At 58.4% G+C, this 24305-nt stretch overlaps 1 protein-coding gene and 1 long non-coding RNA gene across 5 annotated transcripts; one reads left to right on the plus strand and one right to left on the minus strand.

The window, feature by feature from the left end:
- Window positions 1-988: 988 nt before the first annotated feature.
- PTH1R (parathyroid hormone 1 receptor) lies at window positions 989-21701 on the minus strand. The gene is made up of 14 exons (XM_037730448.1): window positions 21447-21701; window positions 10958-11060; window positions 8414-8548; window positions 6760-6870; window positions 6534-6652; window positions 6261-6355; window positions 5878-6073; window positions 5283-5436; window positions 3689-3749; window positions 3295-3361; window positions 2912-3006; window positions 2111-2252; window positions 1987-2028; window positions 989-1509 (listed from the first exon to the last, which is right to left on the minus strand). The coding sequence occupies exons 1-14, from the start codon at window positions 21519-21521 to the stop codon at window positions 1123-1125; spliced, it is 1782 nt and encodes a 593-aa protein (XP_037586376.1). The 5' UTR covers window positions 21522-21701; the 3' UTR covers window positions 989-1122.
- On the plus strand, window positions 2189-15208 carry LOC108298394. 4 transcript variants are annotated; one of them, XR_001822582.2, is made up of 4 exons: window positions 2189-2269; window positions 13394-13715; window positions 13973-14073; window positions 15012-15208. It is a non-coding gene; the product is annotated as an uncharacterized LOC108298394 (long non-coding RNA). The 4 variants fall into 4 exon arrangements; XR_001822598.2 differs by lacking the exon at window positions 2189-2269 and adding an exon at window positions 2579-2788; XR_001822573.2 differs by lacking the exon at window positions 2189-2269 and adding an exon at window positions 7053-7091.
- Window positions 21702-24305: the final 2604 nt, after the last annotated feature.

A 24305-nucleotide genomic window follows, 5' to 3' on the forward strand; every position in this document is an offset into this window, starting at 1 on the left:
TGGGCCTCCTGACCCCTCCCCTATTCCTCAGAGGGTGTGTGTGGGCTGCTGGAGATGGGGGGGCACTGCTGGATGGTGAGTCCATGGAGAAGAGCAAGGTGGGCTGAGGGGGAGATGGGAAGGTAGGGCTGGCTCGTGCAGCGGCCTGGAGGCAGGGCCGTCTTCAGGCTGGAGCAAGAGCAAGAAGCCTGGGGTGGGCACACCATACAATCAGTCCTCAGGGGTTGGGCCAAGGGGCTCTATGCCACTCTGGGGCCACGAACGGCCAAAGTGGGAGAGGGGAGTAAGGTGGTAAGTGGGTGTCAGATGAGGACACTTAGTGACTATACCAGATGAATAGTGAGTGGATGTGTCCAATTTTGCAGGCCCCTGCCCAGCCGGCCCTCTGGGCTCGGACACCTGGCTCCCCACAAGTCCTGAGCCAGAGCAGGGACCCAGCCCACCCTTCACCTGCTGGCCCTGGTGCTCCTCCTGCAACCTCAGTCACTGAGGCACGTCAGGTCGGGAGTGGATGCTGAGGCTCCCGCATGGAGGGCTCCCTGAACGGCCCCGGGACAGCCAGGAAAGGTCCACTCCGTGGCAGGGCCGCAGGCCTGGGGGTGTGGCCAGGGACCTGAGGGGTCTGCCGACAGCCCTGGGTGGCCAGCAGGCAGAAGAGTTGGCCTAGAGGAGCCTGGGTCTCCATGGGGCCTAGGTTCGAGTATGGAGAGCAGCTCCACAGCTGGCAGCCGTGGTGGAGGGAGGCTGAGGCCGGACATGCCACACGGGTCCACTTGGCTGCTGTGTTTCCCTTGCAGATTTCAGCCTCTCTGGGCCCTTTCTGCTGGATGATACCACAGGCCCGAGAGCCCTCCCCCTCCTGAAGTTAGACCTGAGGACTCCTCCATGACTCATGGCCCTCCCCCTGCTCCCTCAGCTCTCCCTGGCTCCCAGCCCCACCCCCCTTGGAGTGAGTCCCCAGTTTGGGCCACAGGAAGCCACACACCGCTTCCTTTTCCTTTTTCTTTTTTTTTCCTCTGTTTTTTCTCTCAGCCCCAGCCCTGAGTGGGCAACCATCCAACCACCCATCTTTTGGTCCATCTGTCCATCCACCATGGCAGCAGGCCCCACCCCTGGGCCCAGTCACATGACTGTCTCCCACTCTTCCTGCAGCAGGGCGGGTGGCCGCTCAGGCCCAGAGGCGTCCTCGTCCAGGCCTGAGCAGGAGCCGTTGAGGAACCCATCGTCCTTGGGAGCAGCCACAGCAGGTGGTGTGGTCTCGAGGGCCTCCAGGGCTGGGGCCCCTGGCTTGGCATGGCCAGGCAGCTGAGCGTGGCCATTGGTGGTGGCAGCGGGCAGCAGGCGGGGGCTGAGGGGCAGGCCGAGTCCCACACGGGGGCCGACGTTGGTCACACTTGTGTGGGACACCATGGGGCCATAGCTGTAGCTGCTGCTCCCGCTGCGTGCCTTGCGCTTAAAGTCCAGTGCCAGTGTCCAGCGGCTCCAAGATTTCTTGATCTCAGCTTGTACCTTGGGGTGGTAGAGGCGCAGCAGTCAGGTGTGTCTCCCAACCCCAGCGATGGCCCATCCGCGCCCCTGAACACCCAGCACAGAATGAAAACGGGAATAGGGGACTCCTGGGAAACTCTAAGGCCAAGTGAAATCCCATCCTCAGAACAGGGTGCTTGGCTGCAGGCAACTGACACATCCAGAATCTACGAGACTCGAATTGCCCCAAAGGTGGCTGAGTCCTCCAATCTGGGTTGCAGAGATTTCAATCATGGGGCTGGGAAGACATGGCTATGCCAGTGACTGAAAAGTCCCCAAATCCTAGCACACCCTGAGCTCGCACCATCTGGCAAGACTTCTCTGCTTTCAGCGTGTCTGCAGGGGTGTTCTTAGAGGGAGGAAGAAATGACACGGTGGGAGAATGGAGGGACAGGCCTTGAGGAGGCCTCTGGGACATCTGCCCCTCCCTGCCCTGTGCCAACACTGTCTCCTGCTTACCTCGCCGTTGCAGAAACAGTATATGATGGCAACAAAAAATCCCTGTGAAGAGAGGTGGCTGGAATCAGGGCCTGAACCCGGCGCCCCTCCCACCCTCAGCCAGGCCCGGGCCGGCACTGCGCACCTGGAAGGAGTTGAAGAGCATCTCATAGTGCATCTGGACTTGCCAGAGCGTCCCTGAGACCTCGGTGTATGGTGTGGCCATGAAGACAATATAGTGGACGCCGAAGAGGGGCATGAGCACCAGCGTGGATTTGAGCAGCTTCCTGGGCCGGTGGGGCAGGTGGGTCAGGGCCAAGCCCCTTCCCCTTCAACAAGCACCGTGCCACCCCCCGCCCTGCCAGCCCCAGGCTCCGGAAGCACAAAGGAGCCCAGGACTCCGGTCACCATGGGAGGACAGCCCAGTTCACCTGCTGGCTGCTCTCCTAGCCAAGTGCTAATAGGGCCCCTTGGTTCTCAGTGGTGTCCCAGAGTGCACCTCAAATGACAGTCTCCCAGGCCCCGGGCCCTTCACACCTGCCGAGCCCTCAGCTGGCACGCACTCCCCTCCACGGCTCTACCTCACTATCCCATGGCCCACTCCTCGGGTTTCAGCTGAGCTGCAACCTTCCTGGGCCACCCACGCTCTACCTGCTTCTGCTCCTCAGACTCCCCACAACCACCTCTTTGAGGAGATGTTCAAGTTCGTCCCACCCTCGCAGACTCTAGTGCGGGGCCTGGTACCAAGCGGGAGACAGCTGGCCTTGGGTACCCCTAGGGCCTCCCATCAATGCTGGGCAGGCCGGGGCCTGGGGCTGGCCAAGTGAGTGGGGACAGTCAGATGCTGGGTCCTTCCCTTGCCCCAGGCCTGTCCTTCCTGGGGTACATGGTACCGGGACTCAGTGACCCCTGGGGAGCCAGGGCATGGCAGGCAGGGTGGGCTCACCGGTACTGCTGCCGCGTGTCACACCGGCCGGCGTTGGTCTCCCGCAGCTTGGTGGCGAGCACCCGGACAATATTGATGAAGAGGATGAAGTTGAGCTGTGGGAGTGAGGGGCTGCGTCTGGAGACTGCACCCTAGCAGGGAGTGGGAGGGGGGCAGGCAAGACCTGGTGGCCGTGGCCACAGGCTCTACTCTGTCACTGCATCTCTGGGCCCTTGGTTTTCCTTTCTGGGCTGGAGTGTGGATCGGCTGGTCCTCTGGCCTCTGTGGCTCTGACACCAGGGTCCAGGGAAGCCTCCTAGGTCACTGTCAGGGGCTGGTCCCTGGGGCCCAGGCCATATCCCACCCACCCCTGTGGCCAGCAGCCTCCCCCCGACCCCACTCACCACAATGGAGGCAAGGATGGGCACCTGAATGATCCACTTTTTGTTGCCGGAGCTCAAGTCCCAGCACCTGGGGGAGGTTGAGGCCTTAGCGCCCATCCTGCCCGTGCCCATCCTGAGCCTTCCCGAAGAGGCCCAGAGTTGATCTGGTCTGACATTTGCTGTTGAGGACGCAGGGCAGGGGGGTTGGGTGTGGCCAGGCCTGAGGCCGCCCTCACAGGCCTCTTTGGAATTAGCCTCCTATGACCCTGAGGGGGGCCCTGGCTGGAGGCTGGACTGAGAACCCCTGAGGCTGGGCCATTTGAGGCCAGGGTACAGGAGGCCCTCTCACATGCTTCCTGGAAGAAAAGGGACCCAGGGGGCTTCTTGCCTGGGCCCCTTCTCCACCTGGACCTACCCGGTGTTGGCCAGGGTAGCTCTGACACTGACCCACACAGCCACGAAGACAGCGGGCAGACCTGCGGGCATAGAGGGGGACAGTGTGCGGGGCTGTGGCTGCTGTCCACAAGGTCACCCTCCCTCATCCTTTATGACGCCCAGCTTACCCCACCATTGCCCTGACCCCCTCCCCCTGGGCACCTGGGCCACTTGGGGACAGAGCCACACTCTGGAGTGTGCTGCCTTAACCGCCTCTCCTTGGGGCTCCAGCCCTCAAAACCCAGCTCAGCCTGTCCCCATCTTGGCTCTGTGTCATATGCACACAGGTGGGGTACACGGTATAATGTAATAATAAGGTATCACTAACTGACCATGCGCTGTCCACTCCCCTGCAGTGGGCGCTGCTTTGGACTTGCAGCTCCCATGGGGAGGGGGCCGATTATCTGCATTATTTTTGCCCCAGCACAGCACCCCTGGTTTGAAAGGTCCTAGCCCTCATGGGTGAGACTGGATGGGGTGGGAGGTTTTGTCCCAAGCAGAGGCCACAGGGAAGTCAGTGTGTCCTGGCCTGTGCCAACTCAAGGGGCACATGGTATCTCTGAGTGAGCTGTGCTTCTGGGAAGGGAGCCCCAGGCCCTCCCCACCACACATCACCAACTTGATTCTAGGCCTGGTGCACCCTTGGAGGGACAGGGCGTGACCTGGATTTATGGCAGGAAGAAGAGCTGTGACATTCCTGTGCCCCCAGGTTCTATGCATTCCCAATCTGCATGTCTCCAGCCCACTCAGACACCTCCCAGCCCCAGAGCCTGCATTAGTTTCTGGGACTGGGCCCAGGTCTCCTCAACTCTGGGGCTTTTCATGGTGAGGTCAGGGTCAGGATGTACGCCAAGGGGCAGGAAGGCAGTGTTTGTGGACCTGTGGGCCTCTGGGTGCTGAGTGCGGAGAGGGCTCCAGCCACCCGGCCCACCCCTCTGCAGCCTGGCCAGTTGCCCCGGAGCCCAGCCAAGCTCTGCAGCTGCCAACAATAATGGACAATTATCGGTAACTGGATCCCAGAGCCAGTGGGGGGCTGGGAGGAATGCTCGGCTCTAGCAACCCATTCTGCAGAGGGGCTGTGAAGCCCAGGCAATGCTGAGGGGCCGGGCCCACAGCTCTGGGTCATGGACCCCGCAGGCCTGCTGAGGCTGGCAATGGTGTGGGCAGTCCCCCACCCCATCCCATCAGGGCGACTGGTGGGGTAATAGATGCTGGCCCAGTCTATGAGACTCAGGGTGGAGGAAGGGTCCCAGATCCCAATTCCAGCCCCAGGCTGACCTCTGACCCAATATCCTACTCTGATCCTGAGCTGAATCTTGGCCTAATGGTTCCTCCTCCCCTTCTCCTGGGCTGAGCCTCAACTTCAGGTGAATCTGACCCCAGGTGAACCTGACTGCTGGCAAGTCCTGTTCCGAGCCTGGAACAGGGTCAGAGTCACAGAAGGGCAGCAGGCCTCTCTCCTGGTGTTCCACCTGGGGTGGGATGTGCTGTGTGGCGCCTCCCCCCAGGGGCTGCCCTCTCCCTGCCGCCCACAGTCCACCCGTTTCGCCTCACTGCCCACTGCGCCCGCGTACCCCAGCCGAAGACCGTGAAGCCCCGCAGGTACTTCTTCTCCGAGAAGAAGGCCATGAAGATGAGGCTGTGCAGGTACAGCCCCTCCACCAGAAGCCAGTAGTAGTTGGTGGCCAGGAAGTAAAGGAAGAAGGTCACAGCCACCCTGCAGCCCGCCTAGGAGACCAGCTGGTGTTAGCCAGAGGGCAGGGCCTGCCTCCAGGAAGTCCGGGCTGGGCTGGGGGCTGGGGCGGTGGGAGGGGACAAGTGGTGCTGGCCCATGCAGGCCAGGAAGGGGCAGGCTCTGCTGGGGTAGATCTCTCAGCGGGGTGAGGTTTCAGGGGCAGGAGGCAAGTGAAGAGGCGGAGTGGCTGGGGAGACTAGGTTGAGGCAGGAGCCTTGATGGCAGCTCGGGGCGTCTGGAGACTTGGAGCCCTTGGCAGCAGGGCTGGCGGCAGAGCTGAGGGTCGTGAGGGACCTTTGTGAGACGGGTTTGAGTGGCTGAAGCTAGTGGCGCCGGCAGGAGACTGGCAGGGCGAGGGCCAGGCTGGAGGGCAGGGGCGGCGCCCCACCAGGCCAGCAGCGGCACCGGGAGCGGGCGGGCGGACGGGCACTCACGTAGCCGGCAGCGGCGGCGGCGGGCGGCGGGGGCGCCTGGGCGATGGCTCGCAGCTCCTCCTCGGTGAGGCGCTCAGCCTCATCGAGGGTGGCGCCCGAGTAGAGCACCGCGTCCTTGACGAAGATGCTCACGGCGCGCAGCATGAAGGACAGGAACAGGTGCATGTGGATGTAGTTGCGCGTGCAGTGCAGCCGCCTGCGGGGCGCGCGACATCACCGTGGGTGGGGGCACGGGCACGCGCGGCAGGTGGGCAGGAAGCTGGGCTGTTCGCAGTAGGTAGGGACGCCCGCCAGGGGTGACGGGTGCAGGGAGGGGGTCGCATCAGACCTCGGCCCCCCCGACCACGCCCCACCGCCTCTCGCCCCGCCCTCGCCCCGCCTACCTAAAGTAGGCCAGGATGAGCACAGCTACGGTGAGGGACGCCAGGGACACAGAGTAGCCCACAGTGTAGATCATGCCCAGGCGGTCAAACACCTCCTGTGCGGGGGGAGACACAGTCAGATCCCCCGGAGCCAAGGCGAGCATCAGGGTAAGAGTAAGAGGCCAGGGTAAGGTTGCCCGAGGGACCGAGGTTAGGTCAGGGCTGGGTCAGGGGTCACCCATGGGATGGGAGTGAATTTATCCAGATCAGGTTGGGGAGGAGAACGACTCTCACCCGTTCACGAGTCTCATTGGTGAGAAATTTGACACACTCGCTGTAGTTGGCCCACGTCCTGTTGTGCCCAGGCACCAGCTCCCAGCTGCCATTTCGGTCACAGCGTCGGTAGGCATGGCCTGCAGGTCCATGGGAGGTCAGGGCAGGTAGGGAGGTCTGGAGCCCCTGAAGCCCTGAGCTCCAAGTCTCGGCTCCCTGTGATCCCCACCCCTCCCGCAGGCCTCACCTTTGTGATTGAAGTCATAAATGTAGTCGGGACAGGGCACAGCCACCACCTCACCTGGTGCCCCCAGCGGCCAGCACAGGATATGGTCCCATTCAGGCAGGCAGGGGTGCCCTGGGCCCAGAGACAGACAGGGTAGGGGATACCAAGGGAGCGTCAGGGTCATGGTTAGTGACCCAGAGGGATGAACACATCTGTTGTTGTTGGTTCGTGCAGGAACAGGTGTGCCCCAGGACAGGAAAATTGAGACTTTGGAGCATTCTGGAGAAACCATATTTCTGTGCCCTGCATCCATGTGGCCCATTTTCCAGATAGGCTGCCAGAGGCCAAGAGAGGTAGGCGACTTGCTGAGGTCATTCGGCACAGGGCCCTGCCCTCTTCAACTGCTCTCGGAAGCACCTTCCTGGTGTCCCTGAAGAAGGGCAAGTACCCAGACTAACACTCCCTCAGCTGGGAGGCTCCCTGTGTGCCCCTCTCCTGGGACCATGGACAGGAGGCAGGAGGCCTGGTTTCTAGTGCCAGCTGGACTCCAAAGAGCTGCTGACCTCACGCAGGTGTCCCAGTCTTTCTATTTCCATTTCCTTATTGGGAAGTTGGGATTAACCACATTGGCCCATGCTTCTCCCACCACCCAGTGCCCGCCCTGAGTACCTGCTGTGAGTCTCGCATGGCCACTGCTGGGGAGGAGATATGATTCCCCAAATCTAAGTGCTCATGGTGGCATTCAAAGCAGGGTGACAACCCACTTTGGAGCCCCAGCCTCACTGCAGGGAGGCTAAGTGACCTTGGAGGGTCCCTAGCCTCTGGATCTTCCACATTCCACTCCCAGCTTGCAGCCCCCTTCTCCCCCTCTGTAGGGCTCCAACCACAGGACTCTCCAGCCACCCTGGAAGGCTGCCTTGATGGCTGGACCCACCCTGGCTTGGTGAAAGGCTCTCTGTCCTGGGCGCCATATTCCCAGCCCCACCCAGCCAGGCCCACAATTCCCTCTGGTCCCCAGGGAGACACAGGGTGACCACAGCCTCCCAGATGTGGCCCATCTGGAATCCGCTGCCCACCCGGCCGGTTCAAACCGGCCCTGTGGCCAAAGCCTGGGCTCTGTGTCTGCCTCTCCTCATCGCCTTCCCTCCTTGTCCCACTGCCTCTGGCCCCACCCTCTGCCACTGCCCTCCTCTCCTGCTCTATTTCTGTGGCCCTCCCCACTGTGTGTCCCCATGTGCCTCCTCGGACACACTGAGCCCCAGACTTCAGGGTGTGCCTCCTGGTCCCCTCTGTCTCTGTGACTGTCTCTCCCTCCCTTTCTGTCTCTCCCTGTCTCTCTCTATATGCCACTATCTCTGTGTCTTTGTGTCTGTCTCCCTGCCTCTCTGTCCCTCAGGGTTCTCTGTCATCTCCATGGGTGGGGCTGTGGCCCTAGGTCCACTCTTGGTGTGGTTTTGGGTGAGTTCTCTGTTCTTCTCTCTTTGAGGCCTGAGCCATCCACTCCCCTTCCTTCCCATCAGACTCTTTCTTCTCCCAGCCCCTTGCCTGGGGATGGGGCTGCAGCCTTTTACTTTCTACAAGAGCCAAGAAGCATGAGCTCACATGACGGGGACAGTGCAGTGGGGTGCGCAGGTCCAAGGCCATGCTAGCTGGATGCATGGAAATAGAGACATACCTCGGTGCCTGCTGCCAGTGGGTGCCTCCTTGTCCTCCTCAGATTCGGGGTAGAGCTTCCCAGATGCCTTATCTTTCCTGGGCTTCCCTGATGTGGACGCAGATGTCCATCCCTTGTCTGATTCCATTATGTCGGCTGGAGAAACCAGGATAGGAATGATGGCTGTCAGCTGTGCTACAACAGGAGACCCGGGGCACTCAGACTCCCCCTTTGTACAATGGGGGGTTGTCTCCTGCCCTGCTGACACCCAGGCTGTTGGGAGATCTGAGACAATGGGTGAGGAGGCATTTAACAAAGTGTAAAGTGCTTGCCAGGTAAAGTAATAAGAGGATGTGGAGATTGCCCCCCAGGGTTGGAATGGGAGTGAACACCATGGGAGAGCAGGGTCAGCTAGTGAGGTGAGCACTAAACGTGAGTAAGACGGCAGAGGTGGATCCTCCCACCCAGGACTCAGGAGTGGGGGCCAGGGCCACGCAGCAGTGAAGACCCCACCAGGGGGCGCATGGTGAAAGCAGACAGATGGGGTGGAGATGTCAATGGGCAGATCGCACAGCGAAAATGAAGTCTGGGCTGAGTGCTGTGCAGGTAAAGAAGCTGGTGGTGAGAAGAGGAGAGCAAGGTGGTACAGTCAAGAGTGGACAGAGGCCAGGCGCGGCGGCTCACACCTGTAATCCCAGCACTTTGGGAGGCTGAGGTGGGCGGATCACCTGAGGTCAGAAGTTCACGAACCAGCCTGACCAATAAAAAAAAACCCCATCTTTAAAAAAAAAAAAAAAAAAATCAAAAATTTAAAAAAGAAGAAAAAAAAAAGAATGGACAGAGAAGTCTACCCCATCCCCTTCCCTGGACGTTAAATATGTGGTTCACAGCTTCCACAGCGGCCCTGCCTGGAGTGCAGTGATGTGATCATGAATCACTGCAGCCTCGAACTGCTGTGCTCAAGCGATCCTCCCACCTCAGCCTCACCTGTAGCCGGGACTACAGGTGTGCACCACCATACCTGGCTAATTTTTAAGTTTTTTTGTAGAGTTGGGGTCTCACTATGTTGCCCAGGCTGGAGAGGTCTTTCTTCCTAGTCACAAAGTCTTCCTCATTTCTTTCTTCTTTTTTTTTTTTTTTTTGAGACTGAGTTTTGCTCTTGTTACCCAGGCTGGAGCGCAATGGCGCAATCTCGGCTCACCGCAACCTCTGCCTCCTGGGCTCAGGCAATTCTCCTGCCTCAGCCTCCTGAGTAGCTGGGATTACAAGCACGCGCCACCATGCCCAGCTAATTTTTTGTATTTTTAGTAGAGACAGGGTTTCACCATGTTGACCAGGATGGTCTCGATCTCTTGACCTCGTGATCCACCCGCCTCGGCCTCCCAAAGTGCTGGGATTACAGGCGTGAGCCACCGCGCCCGTCAAGTCTTCCTCAATTCTGATTTGCATTCCTTCAGCCACAGCCCAAGCTAGGGCCCCCTGGCCCTCCCATGTCGGGTCTGTGGCAATGATAGGAAGCTGAGTCCAGGCAGCCAGGACTGGGATGAGAATGACTGCACTTATTTTCCTGCCTCCACCCTCGGCCATCAGTGTGGGGATGCGGGGAGCAAGATGGGTAAAGTAGGAAGAGAGAGGCTCCATGGCGGATGGGGAGGGGCAAAGACCGGCACCCTCCAAGCTTCCACAACTAAGAAGAGGGGCTGGGTTCAGGACCCAAGTGAGGGGGCCCACCTGACCCCCCAGATCTCGATGCAACTGGGAGCCACTGTTAGGGCCAGCATGGGTGGGGCTGTGACTGCAGAGACCATGTGAGTCTCTGTGAGTGTGAGCAAAACCCATGTGCCACAGAGTGTGTGTCATTGTGTGCTTGTGTTCTGGGCGTGCACCAGACTTGACCCCTGCAGATCCCTAAGGGCTCGTCAGGGGAGGAAGCTGCCCCCTCCATCAGTCAGCTGGCCTCTTGGGTTGATGAGATTAACCTGACAGCCGTCAGTCTGAGCGCTAGTGGTAGACAACACAGGGACCTGAGCTTAAGATTTAGGACAAGCCAGGCTAGGCGAGGTGGCTCACACCTGTAATCCCAGCACTTTGGGAGGCCAAGGTGGGGAGATCACAAGGTCAGGAGTTCAAGACCAGCCTGGCCAACATAGTGAAACCTTGTCTCTACTAAAAATACAAAAAAAAAAAAAAAAAAAGAAAGAAAAGAAAATTAGCTGGGCATGGTGATGGGTGCCTGTAATCGAAGCTACTCAGGAGCCTGAGGTTGCAGTGAGCCGAGATCGCACCATTGCACTCCAGCCTGGGCAACACTGTGAGACTCCATCTCAAAAAAAAAAAAAAAAGAAAAAGAAAAAGAAAAGACTTAGGACAAGCCAAGGACACCCATGCCTGCTGACTCCACTCCTGCACCACCCATCCCACTTCGGTCCTCACTTTGGCCTGGTCCCCTTTACCTGAGTCCACTCCCATGGAGAGCCTTCACCTGGCTCTGCATCCTGGGTCCCACCCTCAACTGGCCCCTCCCTCACCTGGCCTCATCCCCAGACCCCCACCTTTGACCCCCACCTGGCCTCTGCAGGACTTCCTTGAGCCGTTTCTCGCACTGGGCCTGAGCACGGTGCAGCAGGAAGATCTGTTCCTCTTTAGTCATGACGTCATCTGCATCCACCTGCCAAGCCGAAGGTCAGACCACAGGCAGGACTTTCCAGCGCAGCAGGTCCCAGAGCCATCCCAATTTCCCAGAGCGATTACCCTCTTTCAAAAGGCCCTGACTCTAGAGGGAAGGTGGGATTTCCCCCGCATGTGGGAAATCTGTTTTAGGCAGCTCCCACCTTACAGGTGGGAAGCTGTGGCTCTGAGGGATGGGGCCTGCCTGATCCAAGGGAAAAAGGAGGGAGCTGTCTCCTACAGCTGTTACCCGCCAGTAACCCTGCAGGCTGCAGTCACTGATACTCTCTGCCCAGTTCTTTCCCCAGGGGTTCATGGGACTGGAATGGAATGTCCCAGGATGGATCCACACAGGATCCTGGCTGCCTGCTGGGGACATGAGTTGGGGGCAGGGGTTGGATAAGGAGTCCTGAACTCTGGGGAGACAAACCCAGCCTGGATTCCTTCAAGTCCTGGCACCGTGGGGGGGGGGGCCTTGGGAGTCACCAATTTCCATCTTGGCCCAGGTCCCCAGTCAGCGCTTTCCCCAGTGAACGGTGAGTGCCTCAGTGCCTCCCCTCCTTACGATCCCAAGAGGGAGAGGGTGGAGGAACTGCTGGCGTGTGGCCTGGGTTGGGCTGGGCACTCTGGTGCTGGCTGTGGGTGGGAGTCCCTCTCCACTGCTGATCTGGGAGCTCCCTCCATTCAGGCGGACTCTGAGTTCTGATGACACTCAGGCCTTCACTCATGCTGTTCTCTGCCTGGAATGTCCTTTCCCTTCCCTCCAACCTGCACACCATGGGCCCTGGCTGCCACCCACCGGGACTCACTGGTCTCGTTATAGGAAAGGACATGAAACATCATGGGGGTGGAGGCTCACTCTGAGCAGGTGGCTGCTGAGGGTTGTAAGCCTCTGACTTGGGAGGAAAGGAGCCGGGGTGAAGACACCATCCCGCCCCGCCCCGGGGAACTGGTAGGTGTGCCCCGACCAGCCACTCCCATAAGTGTGACCCGCAGGGGTTAAGGCAGACTCTGAAACCTCCCCAGGGCGGGGCTGTGAAGCCCTCAGCCCCATCCCCCTTAATTCAGGGCCGTGTTTCCTCAGACCCCTGGGCCTGTATTCTGAGATGGCCCCCTCCACAGGTCCCCCAAAAGGCTACGTCTCCTCAGCCCCACGGGGCAGAGCTGCATCCTTCAGACGCGCCATGGCGGGGCTGGGGCTCTGCAGTCCAAGCGTGGCTGTGCAAGGCGGGAGGACTCGGAGGGGGCAGGGAAGGAAGGAGGCAGCCAGGGACGGGGTGGGCGGGCCGGGTCAGGGAGCCTGGCTGCAGGGAGAAGTTAATTGACCGCGTCTCTTGGCGGCAGCAGCGAGGACTTCCAGGGCCAAGGAGTCTCCAATTGGCTCGGCCGGCCTCGGGTTCTGCTGGTTCCACTTAGCGGAGCCACATGCGCGTCCCTGCGCGTGCGCGAGTGTGGCCGGCGCGTGCACTCGTGTGTGCCCATCTCTGCGCGTTCTCACGCGGGCACTGTCCGGCATGTCAGTGTGGGACGCCAGATGGACGTATTTGTGAGCGTGCACATGCAGGTATTTTTGGGCATAGGGCAGCGCGTGCGCGTCTGTGAGTGAGGCGGCAGCTCCTTAGCATTTGCGTCTGTGGGTGGCCAGTGGTTCTGTTGACTCTGGGGGCTGAGGTGGACCCTGAGATATCAGCTGGACCCCAGGAAGGGCTGGAACAGATCCCCACGTGCTGGCAGCTGGCCCCAGCTCCTCTATCCTAGTCTCTTCGACTCCACAGCTATGGCTGAACCGGCTGGCGCAGAGGTAGACATAGAATGATGGGGCTTAAGGAAGCACACCTTGGACTTGCCAGGATCCAGGGGCCTCCAACTAACCTGAAGCTCTCCCTTTGCCTCTGACATGGGGGATCCATGCTGCTGACGGGCTGATCCCTGCCCCACTCCACTTACAGCATCCATTCACTACCATTTCCATCGCTGCTACTAGTACCTCCATCAGTAACCATCGTTACCATCACTAACACCAACGCCAGCATACGGGTCCCTCCCAGTACTACCACCACCGCCGCTGGCATCACCGTTACCACCATGAGCACTACTGTAAGCATCAACATAACCACCATCACCACCCTCTGCACCATCACAACTGGTACAGCAAGAGCACCACTGCCACCACCTCCAGCATCACCAAGGCAACATTAGCACCATCACCAATCTGCCACCTGCCCAGTGACTACCGTCTTTGCCATCTTGTTGTCTAACCCCTCCTCCCCACTACACTTCTCCTGCCATCTCCACCTCTCTAAAGACAAACTTATTTTGCCATATTTTCTCCAGCCGATGGAGAACTCTGGAGTGACTGACAGAGGCTCCCACCCATCCCTAGAGACTTGCTGACTCACCGGGCCTCCTAACAGACAGACCAGCCTACTGATGGGACTGGGGGGCACCCCTGATGGCCTAGACTACAGGCAGGCAGTCATGGGTTGAAAACTGACTGGCCGTTTGGCAGACTGATCACCGAAATCTGATCAACACTCCCCTCCCCGGCTCAAGGAATTGGCTCAGCCTCTACATACTGCTGTTGGTTTCACCTCCCCCATGGCCAGGAGGAGGCACACTTCTTTTTCTGGAGTTGGGATGTTCAGGAGAGGGAAAGGTATGTGCTTCCAGCACACATGGCTCCCACACTCCTTCACTCATCCACAGGGGTGGTGGCCCCACCTCTGGCCTCCCTGAACTTTAGGATCTGTTTCTCTGTTAGTCTACAACCATTGCAACAAGAATAACTCGGGTCAGAGTTAAGGAAGTACCTTCCTAAGGAACAACCCCACACCACGTGCACTCCCCCCTCCAAACCTTAGCGCACAGCTCTGTGCCTGGAATGCCCTCACTCCTGTTCACTCTTCCCTCCAGCTGTACCCTCTTCTCCAAGGAGACTCTGCCACCAGTCCCAGAGCATGAATCTCACCTCCAGCCTTGACTGGCTTCATGTCTGAGAAAGTTGCTTAACTCATGTGCCTCAGTTTTTCTGTAAAATCAGGGTAATCATAGGGCTGTTATTGGCCAGGTGCGGTGGCTCATGCCTATAATTCCAGCACTTTGGGAGGCCAAGGCAGGCGGATCACCTGAGGTTGCGAGTTTGAGATCAGCCTGATCAACATGGAGAAACCCTGTCTCTACTAAAAAATACAAAATTAGTGGGTGTGGTGGCACATGCCTGTAATGCCAGCTACTCGGGAGGCTGAGGTAGGAGAACCGTTTGAACCCAGGGGGCAGAGGTTTCCGTGAGCTGAGATCATACCATTGCACTCCAACCTGGGCAACAAGAGTGAAACTCCGTCTGAAAAAAAAGGGCTGTAGTGAAGATTAAATGAAGTACTGCACAACAAGCCTGCACAGGGGTAAAGCTCAGGAAAAGTTGGTTGCTTTTGTTGACACTGTGAGCAGCAGCAGCAAATCACACCCCTGCCATGTACCCCCTGCTGCCTGGTGACATGGGTGCCCCAGGCCAGGGATCAAAGATGGCAGGGGGAGATTGTCTGGGTCCATAGGACTGAGTCCAGGGGGTGACAGTGAGGGCCAGACGGGAGGTGGGACCCCAGGGAGGACTGGGGTCAGGGACTGCAGGAGGATCTGCCAGATAAGGTGTACCGGGCGACCTTTTGGGATGGAAGGGTATCCCAATGACTCCTTGCATTTCTGGATCCACCCTGGACTTACATTAGGATTCAAGATTACTGCCAGAGCCCGCATGTTTGAGCTTAGAGGACAGGAAAATGGACCCCGTCCTCTGCCTCTGCCCTGGCTGAGGAGGCCTTATCTCCTGGGGATGAAGGGGAAAATGCTGACAGCTATAACTCATCTCAGCCTGGCATGCCCCCTGTCTGCTACTCTCTTCTCCCCAGCCCTCCAACTTCCACCCCCTCGATGAGCTCCTGTCTTCTTGGCCCAGCTCCAGGGTGCAGAGGACTCAGACCTGCATCCTCTTAGATCCAGCAGATCTGCAAATCTTGGGTTTCAGGGCTGAGGACTGATGGACTGGAGTTGGGCTATGGCCAGGGGTCACTTAGTCCATACCCACCACTGATATGAGCCACCCAGCCCTGCACCAGGTGGGCACTCCTCCTTTGGTCCTGAGAAAGGCTGACTTGCCTCCTCGGCCCAGCCATCACAGCGCTTGGCTTTAATCCCCCCCGACTGTAACACATCCTCTCCATGGTCAACAAGGAGCTTTACCCATGCCTTCTGCACCTTCTACCACATTCCCATTTTACAGACAGGGTCACTGAGGCCAAGAGTCACAGTTAGAAAAAGGAGGGCAAGGGATGGAGCTAAGATCCGCTTGACACTGAAGCAGCGGCCCTGGAAGAAGGGAAAGAAAAGAGGAAGTGCCCACCACATGGACACCCTGGCACCAGCCAGAACATCACCTTTCCACAGAGTCCTGGATTTGACCTGCTGCGTTAAGCAAGTATCCCTTTGCAGACCCTCTAAGGCAGCCTCCCCAAAGCTGATTCAGGAGGGGAGGTGGGTAGACATAAAGGTGACGGTGGTGCTGGTGCTGGTGATGGCAGCTTGTCCTCGACTGTAACTGGATAGAGGACAGCTGGGCCCTGGTGTTGGGAACAAGGCAGTTGATGCCTCTAGCACAGCCAGAAGGAGAAAACCCTGGCTAACAGGAGACCCCTTCATGACCTCCTGGCCTTCCTTCGGCTCTCCTCCAGGTTCTACTACCGCGACCCATGCTGGCACCCCTGGATGTCTACCGTGCCAGCTGGCTGGGACTGCTCCCCCACCCCTGCTGCCCTCTGTCTGTCCGGCTGGCCTGAGCAGGCTCCTCGTCCTGCCCCGCCACCGCTGACAAGTGCTGACTTTTCCTCCCCCTCGCCAGGCCTTCCTGAACAGGCTGCCTGTGTTTGGGGCTGGGAGGGCCTGGGGGGGAAGAGGCACTGCGACGCCTCTCATCCTGGCCAGCCAGCGTGGCCGCCTTGGGGCAGGCAGTGGGATGTAGCCTGGGATAGTGGAGTTGGCTGCTAGGACCTGGTGGATCTTCACAAGCAGACCCTACCTAGGCTAAGGAATCAAGGCCCAGATGAACAGTATGGCCTAATCTAGCCATCGCCTGCTCAATAGAATGAGATCCCACTAGGTCTCACCTCGGGCACAAGACTGGCCCCAGAGTTGGGGCTTTTAAGGGTTTGAAGGTCTCTGATGTTTCTACAAACCTGAGCAAACGTTTGCGCCCTTCTTCCAGTCACACCATATTTTGCAGACAATTTCAGAGGGCTGCAAAACCCTCGCCCCACCTTTTCTTTTTCCTGAGGACTCTCCTTCTGAAATAGCTGCCTTCCTGATGTGGTGGCTGGACCCGGGAGTGTCCCCAGAAGGCCCACAACTGGAATCTGGGGGAGGCTACTTGACGCCTCATTAAAACATTCCGAAGAAAACCCAAGTTCCTGGGAGGGCTCGGCCCCTCCTACTGCTCTGTCCATAGGCCATTTCAAGAGCTGGGGGGAACGTGTTGAAAGGCAGGTGACATAAAAAGCTTCAACAAATCAATATGAAAAAGACAAATAACCCATAGAAGTATGGTTAATGGCTCAGAGCAAGCTCTCTTAGAAGATGGATCATAAACCATGGTACAGCCCAAAAGTCATTGGTAATCAGCAAATTAAAATGACAAGACACACCATTTTTCACCTATCCACACAAAGGTGAAACACAAAGAATCCTCATAACATCCTATGAGACAGTGGGCATGGGAGAGAGGCCCTCCTGGTCAGTCTTGGTGTTGTATAAGTACAAAAGCACAAGCTTTTTAGAGGGCAATTTGGTCATGCTATTAAAACAAAAAATGCGTATCTCAGACCCAGCAATGACAAAATCTAGAAATATCCTACTAGGAAACAGTCACATGGAGTCGCCAGAGGGCATTTCAAGGAGCTTCCCTGCCACCATCCGGAATAACGCACACAGACACACATGCAAATTGTGCAGAAATGATCTAAATGTACATTCCTATGCACTACTTAATGAGTCCCAGGTTTTGGAATACTATGTAGCATTTAAAAAGATAGATTCATATTTATTGACATGAAGATCTCTAAGACACACCTTTAAGTCAAAATATATATGTGGCAGAGCCCTATCTAGAAACCGATGCCATTTATTTAAAAACAATCAACCAAGCAAATAGAAAATGACAAAATTCAACTATCTCCTTGATACGTACACAAAGAGGTACCATTCAGAAACACACAGAAAGAGGAAGGAGAATGCTCCTCTACTCAAACTGCTAAAAATGGTTTTCCCTGGAAGGGAATGGGGCTTAGGAGTGATCAAGGAGGGCTGCTGTTTAATTTTTATTGATTGACTCTTTTTTTTTTTTCAGAGACAGGGGCTGACTCTGTTGACCAGGCTGGAGTGAAGTGGCATCATCATAGTTCATTGCAGGCTTGAACTTCTAGGCTCAAGCGATTCTCCCTCCTCAGCCTCTCAAGTGTCTGGGATTACAGACTTGCTTGACTCTTTTATAAGAACATATTCATATATCAGTTATGAAGTTAAAAAAAAGAAAATAACAGAAGGATTTAATTTTTTTTTTCTTGCAGAGTCTCACTCTGTCACCCAGGCTGGAGGGCAGCGGCATGATCTCAGCTCACGGCAACCTCCGCCTCCTGTGTTCAAGCAATTCTCCTGCTTCAGCTTTCCGAGAAGCTGGGATTACAGGCGCACACCACTGGGCCTGGCTAATTTTTATATTTTTAGTAGAGACGGGGTTTCATCATGTTGGCCAGGCTGGTCTCAAACTCCTGACCTCAGGTGATCTGCCTGCCTCAGCATCCCAAAGTGTTGGGATTACAGGCGTGAGCCACTGCACCTTGGCCAGGATTTAATTTTTAAAAAAGAAAGAAAAAGAAAGAGACAAAACCCAGAGTGAGACATGACTATCTCCTGCCAGCAGCAAATCTCATGCTGCTTTCAGGAAGGAATTCAGTGCAAAGGTCTAAAGACCTGGGTTCAAATCCTGCTGTGCCACTGACTCACTGTGTGACTCTCAGGGCCCTTTCCCATAAAAGTGGCTGGGCGAGGGTGCGGCGGCTCATGCCTGTAATTCCAGCACTTTGGGAGGCTTAGGCGGGTGGATCACAAGGTCAGGGGATTGAGACCATCCTGGCCAACACGGTGAAACCCTGTCTCTACTAAAAACACAAAAAAATTAGCTGGGCATGGTGGCACACGCCTGTAGTCCCAGCTACTCAGGAGGCTGAGGCAGGAGAATCACTTGAATCTAGTAGATGGAGATTGCAGTGAACTGAGATTGTGCCACTGCACTACAGCCTGGGACACAGTGCAAGACTCAGTCTCAAAACCAAACAAAAATGGCTGGGCGAATGGATGAAATGAGAAACCAGTTTGTGACAGTTTTATCTCAGAATTTAGGGACAGCCAGTGTTCTGTACATGTTGGTTTCTTTCTGTCTTTAAAAACAAGCAACATGGCCGCGCTGCCCCCGGCGCAGGCTAGAAAAGGTCCTACACGCTCCCAGCCCGTGTGTCCTCACCAGTCTCTTGTGAGTCTACTCAGCAGTCACATCTCCACACGCAAGGCCTGCCCCACGCTGAAGCTGAGCTCCAGCTTCTCTCATTGCAGCTTCTCCCCTACCTGTGTATATGCTGGGGGTGTCCTTAGTAGGAGGCACCCCAAGGACAAGAACACCCCTTTGCCTCCTACTCACAATCCGTGGGTCCATTTCTTTCTCCAACCCCCACCCGCCGCAAGACCCCCAGGTTTCTAGGTAACTCTCTCCTGTGTGGCAGAAGATGGACCAGCTGAGTCTGCCCACCAGTGTCCTCCCCATGGGATGCTCTTTGGACCCCAAATGTGAGGTCACTGGAGATGTGAGCCTGGTCCTGGGACCAGCTTGGCAGGTAGCATACAGGTTTGGTGACTGGCGGTGAGATAAGGTTGATGTGCCTGAAGGGCATAGGTGCAGCTCTAAAGGGGCGGGGGGAGTAGCCCTTGGGCTCAGGAGAGGGAGCTGGTCGGCTGCCAGCTTCTTGCTGGCTCCAGATGAGTTCAGGGGGCCCGTAGGATATTGGATGGGTGAGTAGGCTGCCGCCGTCCTTCAGTCCCAATCTTCCAGCCCTGAAGCCAGGGAGTGTCCAGTGAACTTACATGCCCCAACAAGGTCCTAGGCAGACCCAGCACTAGCATCTCTCCCTTTACCCTCAGACAAGGGCCAGGGCAAAGCCAGGAAGATTTTCTGCAGATACCTCAGCTCCCCTGGAGAGCAGTGGGGCTCTGGGTACCCATACTCCCCCCACACAGGGGCAGCTCAGCCATGTGGCTTGCTTTTAAAGACAGGAAGAAACCAACATGTACAGAACAGCGGCTGTCCCCAGATTCTGAGATAGAAACTGTCACAAATTGTTTTCTCATTTCATCCATTCGCCCAAAGAGGCACAGGGCTTGGCTCTGGGTTGGCATGAGATAAATAACGGTCACTGTGGTTGTGTGATTTGGGCCAGTTAAAAATGCGGACAATAACCTTCTTCTGAGGGTGGCTGGGAAGATTAGACTAGCTAATATATGTGAAGTGCTTAGAACAATGGCAAGTAGAAAGCCCTACAGAAGCATTTATGAAATACACATAAGAAAACAATAGGCCGGGCACACAGGCGCTCACAAAGGCACACACAAACACAACTGTGGGCCTCCGAGTCATGCACCCACAGCTACAGACACATGAACTCACGCAGGGACTCAGACACTCACAATCACACAGACCCAGATAAACACCATGCCCAGAGTCCCACAGAGCCCTGCTGTGACATACAGACTTACTCTCAGGACACCCACACTCATCACCCTGTCTACCCCTCACACCATCACATGCATGCATATGTGTGCACACACCGAACTCCCGGGGAGGTGGGGGGCGGCTCTATCCCCTGGCATTCTTCAGTGTTTGGAGTGTCTCTGCAGAGGGTGTTGAGCTCCTCTGAACCTCAGTTTCCCCATCCACAAGGCCTTGTATGGGGCTATCTTTGGTGGGAAGCCTTTGCTGGGGCCAGAATTGTGGAGGCGTAGGCACAGGTAAGTGGTAGGTGCTGAGGACCACAGAGGAAGGAAGAGCCTCTGATGATGTGATTCTCAGGCAGATGTTTCTTCCAGGTCCTCTTTTTAGAGATGGGGCAACTGAGGCATGGAGAAGGACAGCCCAGGCTTACACAGGCATCCTGCAGAGGTGGAGGAATCCTAGGCTCCTGCCTCCCGCCTGGAGCTCTGCACTGTATAGGGAGCTGCTGATAGGAGGAGGAGGCTGCCTGCCTACCCTGCTCCCCAGCAGGCAGCTGCTCCCACTGGGGAGCTGGGAGAAGGGGCTTTGAAGTTAGGCACGCAGGCAGACAGCCTCCTCAGGAAGGGGCTGATCCCTTGGGACAGGGCTGCTATGGGATAGGACTGAGGGGCTGGGACAACCCCCTTCCCAGAAAGTGGCCCCTAGACCCTGGCCCAGGGGGTGGAGGTGCTGCCCGCTCTGTGTCTCCAGCTCTCTGTCTCCAGCTGTCTCTTCCTATTTTTCTTTGCTGTTCTTGGTCTGTTCACCCCTCCAGCTCCTGCGATCTCTCCTCCCCACCCTGCTTTGTCTCTGTCTCTCCTCTCCCCTTACCCTTCCCTACCATTCTGCCTTTAGGTCTCCACTCTCAGGGAGCAACAGTCTTCCCAGGGGTCTCCTCACTTCCTGAAAGGGTATGCTGTGCTTCTCCTACAGGGGTGCACTGTGAGGTCAGTCTCCTTCAGGAACCTCCATCCCTCCACCATGCCACACCACACCCACCTCCTCAGGCAAACAGCTTCTACTCTGGCTGAAGCCAGACATATGCGCAAGTGTGTGTGTATGTGTGTGTGTGAGGGCTGGAGGGGGCCTCTAAATCCTACCCCCTGTCTGGATGATTCTGACCTCAAACCTACATTCTCTATGTCCGGGATTGCAAAAAAACTTGCAGAAAACAGAGGTCCTCAAAGCAAAGTCTGTGGGAGTACTAGCAGGGCCAAAGCCCAGCCTTCTGCTGGGTCACACTGTCATCTTCCAGGGAGAAACAGCCATGGTGCTCACAGAGGCAGAGGATGGGGAAACCTCAACCATAAATTTCCAGATCTGGGACTCCAAATGAGGCTTCAGAAATAGGTAGGCTTCAGGCAGCTGGAACCCGAAGTTCAGACATCCCAGAGACAGCAGGCACCCAGGATCCTGGATCAGAGGGGACTCTCACCCAACGTTCGAACTGCAGGGGGAACTCAAGACTGCGTGCCCTAGACCTATCCCAAGGACTCCAGGGTAAGCACGCATCCCGTCCCGGAGTGTAGGCGGCGGGGGACTCACCAGCGCGTAAGCGGAGCTGAGCACCGGGCAGCAGAGCAGGAGCGCCAGGCCGGGTGCGATCCGGGCGGCCCCCATCGCCACCGCCTAGGGCCGCGTCCCTCGGGGCAGCCGCCGCCGCCGGCCCTGGTGGTGGTAGGGGGTGCAGAGCTGCGTCAGGCTGGCCGCCCCGCCCACGCCCCAGCCTAGGGGACCCCGGCGTCCGGGCGGCCCGAGGCCCCGGGGCCCGGCGCGGGGCCCATGCGCTGAGTGCGATCGAGCGAGCGAGCAGCGCAAAGGAGGGAGGGAGGGACGGGAGGAAGGGAGGGAGAGCCGGAGGCCCGGCGGGCGGCGGGCGGGCGCCGATCGCTGCGGAGCGGCCCGTCTGCCTCCGAGCGGAGAAATCACATCCATATGGCCGGGCCCCCCGCCCCCCTCCCCCGGCCCGCCCCCCGCCCCCCTCCCGCGCCGCCTTTTCTTTCTTTCTTTTTTTTTTCTTTTGGGGAAGTGGGAGCTGTGGCTTCGCCCCACGCCCAGTGGGGGGAGGGGTCGGGGTCGCGGTCTGCGGGGGGCGCACAGGACTGTTATTTTTAGCTCCGCGGCTTTCGCCCGTAGTGAGTCCGGGCCGGGCAGGGGGCGCGTTCTGAGCCGCACAGGGCGTGCAGCTAGGGGACGCGATCCCAACTTTGCAGCCACACTGAACCCTTGGGTGTTCCGGCCGCCAGCCCCCGGCCGCTCGGCCTCCCGAGACCCAGCCCCTCGGCAGCCGCCTCCCACACCCCTTCCCCATCTTCTGCCCGAGCCCCGCTTGCGCCCGTGCGGCTCCGGCGCGCCAGCGGCCCCGATGCTCTGTCGGTCTGCCTGTCTGTCAGTCTGTCTCTAGCTCCCCCGGCCTTGGCCTCAGTTCTTCCAGCAGCCCCAAGCTCCGTTTCGGTCACTCCCTCGCTCCCTCCCTCCCACTTCTCTCTCTACGAAAACATTTGCAAGTTTCCAAAAAAGCCACCGAGCCGAGCGGCGCGGAGCTGGCGGCTCCCCTGGGTTCCGAGGAGGCGCCGCCGACTGACACCGAGACAGAGCAGCCTGGCTGCCCCGGCCAGGCCCGGAGTCGCTCCTCCCCGACTCCCGCCACTTCCCCTCGGCGCGGGTCCCCAGCCCCGACTTACTCCGAGCGCGCCGCCGCGGCCCCCGCCTTGCCATGGATGTCGGGGTCCCCCCGACAGCCTCCCCAAGCCAGCGCCCCGTCCGCGGCCCCGGGGGGACTTCATGGAGCTCTCAGGATACCCCCCCGGCCGGCCTGGCCTCCAGCGCCCCCCGCCCGGCCGCCGCTCGGAGCCACCGCCCGCCGCGCGAGTCCCTCGCCTCGGCGTCTGCCTCTGCCCTCCCCCCGGCCGGGCGCCTCTTCCCTCCCCCGAGCCCTGCCGGGCCTCTCCCGCCCCCACCCCCTCCGCCGCCGCCGCCGCTGGAGTGTGGAGAGGCCAAGAGGAGCCCGCCGCCCCCCGCCCCAGGACATTGCGCTAGAGGCCGAGGCCCGGGGTCGTATGGCGGCGGGATGTGAGTGCTGTGGAACAGGGCGGGGGCAGCGGTGACACCGAGACCCGGGCAGGGAACCCGGACGCCGCCGCCGCTATATTCTCTTTTGGAAAGCACGGCCTTTTCTTTTTCTTCTTTTTTTCTGATCATCTGCCCCCCGCTGGCGAATAGGGACCCTCAGCCGAGAAGCAAGCCCTCTTTCTTCAAGGGCGAATCCCCTAGGGAGGCCGCCCGGTACCCCGCGCGCCCCCGGCCGCGGAGCTGTCAGTCCGCGCTGGGCTCTCGTTCGGGCTGGGTCGGGGTCCCTGGGGAGGCCACTCAGCTGCCAGCCCGGACCCGGGCTTGGCCGCCGCCGCCCTCCCACACGTCCAGCCCCACCCTCGCCTCAGTCCCATCCTAGGCCGGCAGTTCTGCTCGGCCGGCCATAGGCCGGCCACGACCCCTGCCAAGGTCTGCAGCCACACATCCAGCTTCCTCCCTGCTCCGCGGCTCTTCGGGTCCGGGTTTCCGAGTCTCTGAGTCTCGACCCATTCGGCTGCTGGCCGGGCCTCTCCAGCTCTCGCGGCCCCAACCCCGGCGGCTCGAGGCTGCCAGACCTGGGGCTCAATCCGGACGTCCACTCTCGGGCTTCACCTCCCTCCCCTGTCTCCACCCCTATTCCCAAAACTCTCGGTGGGCTCAGATCTGCCTGGGACCCTCTACTTAGGGGAAGGCAGGGAGAAGTCCTCCAGGGCTGGGGCTGAACGAGGCGAGGTTTCTGTGCTTGGCTGGGGAGGGCACGCTGGAGCTCTAAGAGGAGGGACCCTTTGACCTCAAACCTACCCCCTCCCGGTACCAGGTGGGGAAACTGAGGCGGAAGGAGGGGCCGGGGATGCCTGGATTGGAGGGCTTTAAGGATAGCGGAGGAAGTGAATGCTTGAGGCCCTGGGAAATATCGTCTGGGCTAAGCAGCAGCCTGTGCTTGCCTGCTCACCAATCGTGTGTCTCGGACACTACTACTCTTCGGCTGTCTGGATCTCAGTTTCCTCATCTGCAAAATGGAGAGTTTGGCCAGCTGATTCAAAGGCAATGTTAACTTTCCTGTTTAGTATCCACAAGGGTGGGCGTCCTGGCCCATGGGCTCCAGGGGCTCTCCAGACTCAGCCTGTGGACATTGAGCTCCTCAGAGCCTGCAGACCTGCCCTCCAACCCTCAGTGTGAATCTGCCAAGCCCAAGCCCTAAGGTTTAGGATCCAGATGTTGCCACTCTTCTCCTGGCTCAAGCACAACCAGCTTCCAGACTATACCCATAGCTAGGTACTTTCCCCATGCATTTCTTCTCCTCCTTCCTCCTCCTCCTCCTTTTCTTCTTCT

This window comes from Cebus imitator, unplaced genomic scaffold (genome assembly GCF_001604975.1).
Source record: "Cebus imitator isolate Cc_AM_T3 unplaced genomic scaffold, Cebus_imitator-1.0 Scaffold0, whole genome shotgun sequence".
NCBI classification, from domain to species: Eukaryota; Metazoa; Chordata; class Mammalia; order Primates; family Cebidae; genus Cebus; species Cebus imitator.

Coding starts and splice junctions, on each gene's coding strand:
- PTH1R (XM_037730448.1), bottom strand. CDS start 21,521: ATGGGGGCCGCCCGGATCGCACCCGGCCTGGCGCTCCTGCTCTGCTGC. Junction 6,871..8,413: donor CACTGGCAGCAGGCACCGAG/GTATGTCTCTAT, acceptor CTCTGGGCCCAG/GGCACCCCTGCCTGCCTGAA. Junction 3,007..3,294: donor CCATCCTTGCCTCCATTGTG/GTGAGTGGGGTC, acceptor TCACTCCCACAG/CTCAACTTCATCCTCTTCAT.